We start from the raw sequence: 6,893 nt of genomic DNA on the forward strand, positions 1-6,893 counted from the left end.
CAAGATTTAGAACTCACATGATTACCGCTAACTACTTCATGCTAAGACGTCTAGGCTAGGGCAGGCGTTACACGATCTACATAAAGTTAACACACACAAACTCGTCACATTCAACTAGTGTCGCCAACAGTGTTGCTTGCAATGTTGCCAACAGTGTCTAACATTATCTCCTAACTTGCGTTAGGTCTTGCAAGTGCCACCTAAGTAGGGGTATGCAACTGGTACAACCTGATCGGACCCCAAAACTAGTTTGGAACCAGAACTGATTTGCACGATTTCTCAAACTCGGAACCGGACCTATTACAAAGTATGGTAAACTGTTTAACTGATTTCTTTCTTCCCAATAAGTCAAATATATATAATATATACTCTTAACTAACTTTGAATCTATCACAAAAGGTATATAACCTTTTGCACTAATAGTGAAAGTACATAACCAGATTCTGAAAGTATGATAAACACATAACTTGAATTTCATCAACACAAACACAAGTTTATAATACAGCATTGGCAATAGGCATCTTCAGGTTTTTTGAAAACAATTCTGACGTTTACTCATTCATGGGCGATAATTGTTCCGGTGGGTAAGTAACCGGACCAGACCGTTTCCCGATTACCCATGTAAAAGAGAAACGGAACCGGGCATTATTTCAAATCTGTATAAGAAACTTTGAAACCAAAAACAAAAAACTAATACACAATAGCCCAATAGATCCTTAACATAAGCCCACAAAAATCCTGATGTAAAATGCACTGATCCAGCCTTCCAGCTCACTAAGTAAATAGAAAAGAATATTAACTTAGTTTTGGCCCATACAAACATATAACAATTGATAATACTGCAAAAGATTGATTACACAATTATGCATGTCTAGCCAAACTGTTAAAATTACCAACTCAGTTATGTCAATGTGTATACAATATTAATTGAAAGCTCGAAAACTATTTTTTTAAATGTGGATGCAGAGTGTTAGATTACTTCTCTTTGACGGGGGTTTTTAACGGTATAAGGAATGAAATCGGGGTACAAAGGAACTATGGAGTTGGCGTAGACAATTGAAGAAGACGGTGGCTGGGTTTTATTTGAAATATGTTAGTCGATAAAATGAGTTCCTTCGGAACTTAAACGTTCTATTGGACTATTGATTGCTTGTTGAATTCTTTTGGTTGATGGAATTTAATGAACTATTTTTCAATTTGAATTCCATCTTTAACCAGCCAAACATAACACTTGATGATATACTTCTATAAAACAAGTGGAAACAGTTCTTGTTATATGTATTATGTTCATGGCATGTTGTTATTATGGTTTAGATAATCAAGTCTATGTTACATTTTTATATCAAAAGTGATTGTTGTTAAAAGTGTTTGGGAAATGAGAGTAAATCTATGATTCACTTATTTGCATTCCAACACTTTTAACAACAATCACATGTAAATATAAACATAGCATAAAGTCGAACATTTAAACCAAAACAGTACATAGCGCGAATCACTACGAATATATATATATATATCTAAACGACATATAGAGTCCGCTCTCAATGCACCTCAGTGTTTCGTTCTACCATCGCCCTCGGTGATCACATCAACAAAGCTCCCACCAGCCGGAATCATGGGCAAAACATGTTCTTGATGCGGCACAATAACATCCAACAAGTACGGTCCAGGCGTATCCAGCATCCTCTTAATGGCTGCCCGAAGGTCAGCTTTTCGGCTCACTCGGGCAGCTGGGATACCACACGCTTCAGCAAACTTTAACATGTTTGGGAATATTTCACCCTCTTTCGACGGGTTACCTATGTAAGTATGAGCCCGATTTGCCTTATAAAACCGATCTTCCCACTGAACCACCATTCCCAAATGTTGATTATTCAGTAACAATATTTTCACGGGCAGATTCTCGACACCAATCGTCGCTAATTCTTGAACATTCATCAAAAAACTTCCATCACCATCAATATCAACAACTACCGCATCCGGCCGGGCAACTGCTGCCCCGATAGCAGCGGGCAGCCCAAACCCCATCGCCCCTAACCCACCCGAGGTCAACCATTGCCTCGGCCGGTTGTACTTGTAAAACTGGGCAGCCCACATCTGGTGCTGCCCGACCCCAGTGGTTATAACCGCGTTCCCACACGTTAACTCGTCAAGCACCTGAATCGCATACTGTGGAGGAATCGAATCACCAAACGATTTAAAACTCAACGGGTGATTCCTCTTCTGTTCATCCAACTCCTCCCTCCAATCCCCAAAATCAAAATTATCAACCGAATTTCCCTCCAAGATCGCATTGAGACGCTTTAACGCAATCTTAACATCGCCACAAATCGACACATGTGGTTGTTTATTCTTCCCTAATTCTGCCGAGTCAATATCAATATGAACAATTTTAGCTCGGCTCGCAAAACTTTCTATCTTTCCCGTCACCCGATCATCAAACCGAACCCCAAACGCAAGCAACAAATCCGCTTTATCCACCGCATAATTCGCACAAACCGTCCCATGCATTCCAAGCATTTGAAGTGAGAGATAACTCGAACCTGGATACGACCCGAGCCCCATCAAAGTAGTAGCAACCGGGATCCCAGTAAGCTCCACAAACCGTCTCAATTCATCACCCGAATTCAAACAACCACCTCCCACATACAAAACCGGTCTCTTCGATTCATTTACCAACCGAATAATCTGTCGTAACTGATTATCCTTCGGCGGTTTCGGTAATCTAGCAACATAACCAGATAATCTCATAGGCGTGTCCCATTTGGGCACTGTTAATTGTTGTTGAATATCTTTCGGAACATCGATTAAAACCGGGCCGGGTCGACCCGAAGTCGCCAAATAAAAAGCTTCATGTACAATTCTCGGAATATCATCCACGTCCAATATTAAATAACTATGTTTTGTAATAGAACGTGTTATTTCCACAATTGGGGTTTCTTGAAACGCGTCGGTCCCGATCATTCGCCTGGGGACTTGTCCGGTTATGGCGATGATGGGGACACTGTCGAGTAAGGCGTCGGCGAAGCCACTAACGAGATTGGTGGCGCCAGGGCCTGAGGTGGCCATGCAGACGCCGGGTAAGCCCGAGGCGCGAGCGTAGCCTTCGGCGGCGAATACGGCGCCTTGTTCGTGACGTGGAAGGATGTTTTGGATCAGAGTTGTGCGGGTTAAGGCTTGGTGGATCTCGAGTGAGGCGCCACCCGGGTAGGCGAAGACGTGGGTGACGCCTTCGCGTTCGAGGGCTTCGATAAGGACGTCGGCGCCTTTGCGTGGCTCGTTGGTGGCGAAACGGGAGGTGAAATGGATTGGGTGGGTGGTGGTGGCGGTGGTGGTGAGTGGTTTGGGGTGGGAGAGGACGTTGGTGATGTGGAGGGTACGGTGTCGTTTTGGAAGATTGGAAGTGATCGGTGGTGGTGGTAATGTGTGAATGATACGGTGTCGTTTTGGAAATGGGGTGGAGGAAGGTGGTGGAGTAACGGAAGCCATGGTGATTCTCGATATATTACTTTGTTGCATTACTCGATATATATTCTAGTCAGTCAATCCAATTGATTAAGTTGTTTATATTAAAATGAATCGAGGTTTATAAGGGGTTAGTTAATGATGCCGCAGAGGTATTTTTTTTGGTAGGACGAATGAGTTTTTTTTAAAACTTAAAATATATAGGAGTGCTAGCGGACATAAATTGCACGTGTTGTATTTTAAACTTTTAATAAACGTCTTGTGTGCCTATGCCTTTCTTTTCTAAACAGGTTATTATTGGTCCACGTGTGCTTGGTTTTATTGTTTTCTTAACTTGTTTAAGAACATCAATTGTTTTAACTTTTAAGTTGGAAAAAAGAGGCTTATATACAATATGAGCCAGTGAGAAGATAGCAGGTAAGCACCCTCATCATCTTATTATTTAATTTATTTTTAAGCATGTGTAGTGATTATTTAATTAAACACTATATAATAAAAAAAGATTTAGAACATAATTGATTCCCTCCCTCCGTTATTAAATTATTAGGCCATTCGTAGTGATGGGATTAAACTGGTTTGTTATATTAATGTAAGTAGATACGGATGGTGATTTTTTTTTTTAATTTTATTCGTAGTGATTGAAGTGTTTAAATTAATTAAATAAAATTTAAACAAATGGAAATATAATTGGTCTTAGACCAAATTAACCATTGCCCCAAATGTCCTCATTAAGGAAACACTCGGACATATAAAGCCCAAAAATGCCCCACCACCTGAAATACCCATTACCCCTCGTCGTCGCCTTTGTTCTCTCTCTAGTGGTGCCATCACAACAATCGAAGAAAAACCCAACACGAAGACAAATGAATTATTAAATAGGCCGACTTGCTTCGGTTTGGTCGGCTTTTATGGTTTTTCATTGTCTATATGCAAACTAGGCATGCTTGTTGAGGCGGGAGGCCATGTAAACTTATTGTTCTCCCTAGCTATTGTCTACTAGTACTGATGAACATTAATGTTTGACCCAACCATATCAAAGGATGATGATATTCATATGATACACAAGTGTAATAAAGGAAACAATGTTTTTTAGAAAGGTGGCCGGAATTGCATGTTTGATCACTTGGGGGCTGAAAAAATGTCTTGAAAAGGGGGGTTACCGCCATTTCTATTGGCGGGGAGTTTGTAACAAAATATATGTGTCTGAAAACGCATAAAATGTAAGAACTTTGACAGGTATGATGATGTAAACGTCATGCAATTCCAACCCCCTTTCTAAAAAAAATTCACGTAACTGTTGAGTAATTTTAGCTAAGGAAGACGGGTATATGTGGAATATTCTAGATAAAAACTTAACAACGGATCGACCGAATACAAGCTTTTAATGGTTAAAACGGAAAATGATGGCCATGTTCTACTGATGCATGAATTATGAATATGCAGGAATTGCTTGCGATCATAAGAGTTGAGTTCATTTCTATTTTTCGCAAATAAATGTAAAATTAATTTTTCTATAATACACAAAGTATGAGGAGCAGGTATTTTCAGATAAATATTTAGTTTTTTGTTATTACAAATGGTTGGTGAAGCATAGTTAATATTAATGCTACGTCTGCTAAAATGCACATGATGGTTGGTGAGATGGAACCAGCTACTTTGCAAGTTCTATAACTTTCCATTTTTATAATTTTCATTTAATGAATGATAAAATTTAAAGAAAAGTTTAGATTACATCGACAGAAGGCAAGCGGGTAACAAGCTATGCCAATACCTCTTTTTGAATCGCAAAACCCAATCTTTTAAAAACTAAATTTGCTGATCTTGGAGTCATAACATTACTATGCATGACTCGCTGAACACGGGTAAATTTTTAAAAACTATATTTGCTGATCTTGGAGTCATAACATTACTATGCATGACCCGCTGAACACGGGTAAGTAGTATTTATTGAAAGTCTTAGATTCTTTTGGCTTTTTTTATCAAAAACTACAAAATATTATATAATATGCTTTCTTGTGGACTCACTTTCCATTTCCTTTTTGAACTCAAATTACCAGTAACAGTTATAACATGAAATAGTATTCAAGCAATTATTTCGTTAGGAGTGACAATACTCCACATGACCAATAATAGTGATTTCAAATAATGATTAGTTGATAATAGAAATGTGCAGTGTTTCCTTTCTTTACCAAATACACTGTAATATTTTGTTATCTATAGGTTGGTGCATCTATGAAGATTGAAGATATGAATACTCAAATTCCAGCTATCCTAATCTTCAGTCAAAATTGTTTTGCAGTTTGCCTTTTTTAGCAGCTTTCTTTTGTAATATATATATATATATATGTGTGTGTGAAAGATCAACTATATATAAGATAGTATCCAAAACAAACACATTTACCTAGCCCTGATGCAACGCACGCCCAATAATTACTAGTTTAGTAGTTTATATTACAATCATAAGTCATGAATCATGATCAAAGTACCAGTAAAAGTTCAAGCGCGAATAAATTCGATCACATTCTTTTGTGAATATTTAATATGATACACAACAAAACTTACCCACCAACAATAAAGTCCTAAGCTATTTAATCAAACATTATTCTACCCAATTATTTATATGTCCACGTTAAGCTCATGTTATTAAAGAACGCGTATGCATTTTGGGTGTTATTTATTTATTTATGGTTGATTATATACTTTGTCTTGATTAATGGTATCATGAATTAGAGGGGAAGGGGCGCATCTAAGGGGATGCTTCATGAGTTTAAATCATAAAGCAAAGCCACCCAGACCCATATGGGTAGATTGTCAAATTGCAATTCATGGCAAACATTTGCCATATATAATATATTAATGTTGGAAACATAAATGTGTAATATATTATTGTTGTTACATATAAATACTAATAACTCTTAATTCACCATTTTATTCACTCAAATCTTCCATCATTTTTATTTACTCAAACATTCACCATTTTTATTCACTCAAACGCTCAATGACTAATTTCTCAAACAATGATGTCAGAATTTCATACTGTCGAACGATTCTGATAGCGGCATCTTTTCAAACGATATTGGCATACAATTTTTCAAAGATCTCATCGAGCAAACCGAAAATGAAGACATGACAACATCATCGTCAAGCAATGTAATTGGCCGAATAATCATTTAGTTTAAATTTTCGTTTTTTATTAATTGTTGTGTTTTATAGTACATGAAAAAGAAAATAAATGGGCCTTCACTTTACTCCTTCAAAGTGTAATGCTAAATTATTAAGATGTAAGAACATAAAAAAGATAGAAATTATCAAATTAAGGTAGCGTTTGGTATACAGAAATAACTGAGGGAATGGAATGATTCATTGCGTGGGAATGAAAAAAGTGATGTTTGGTTACTCAATTAAATTGAATCATCCATTACACATGG

The 6,893-nt window shown here is 37.5% G+C and overlaps 1 protein-coding gene across 1 annotated transcript; it reads right to left on the reverse strand.

Annotated features, from left to right (window-relative positions):
• Nucleotides 1-1,508: 1,508 nt before the first annotated feature.
• LOC143540598 (acetolactate synthase 1, chloroplastic-like) lies at nucleotides 1,509-3,489 on the reverse strand. Its single transcript, XM_077033614.1, has one exon. It carries the CDS (start codon nucleotides 3,487-3,489, stop codon nucleotides 1,552-1,554), a length of 1,938 nt encoding a protein of 645 aa, XP_076889729.1. The 3' UTR covers nucleotides 1,509-1,551.
• Between the last annotated feature and the right edge of the window lie 3,404 nt (nucleotides 3,490-6,893).

Source organism: Bidens hawaiensis, unplaced genomic scaffold (genome assembly GCF_021521415.1).
Source record: "Bidens hawaiensis isolate Kalapana, Puna unplaced genomic scaffold, B.hawaiensis_p1.1 tig00012283_1, whole genome shotgun sequence".
Taxonomy (NCBI): Eukaryota; Viridiplantae; Streptophyta; class Magnoliopsida; order Asterales; family Asteraceae; genus Bidens; species Bidens hawaiensis.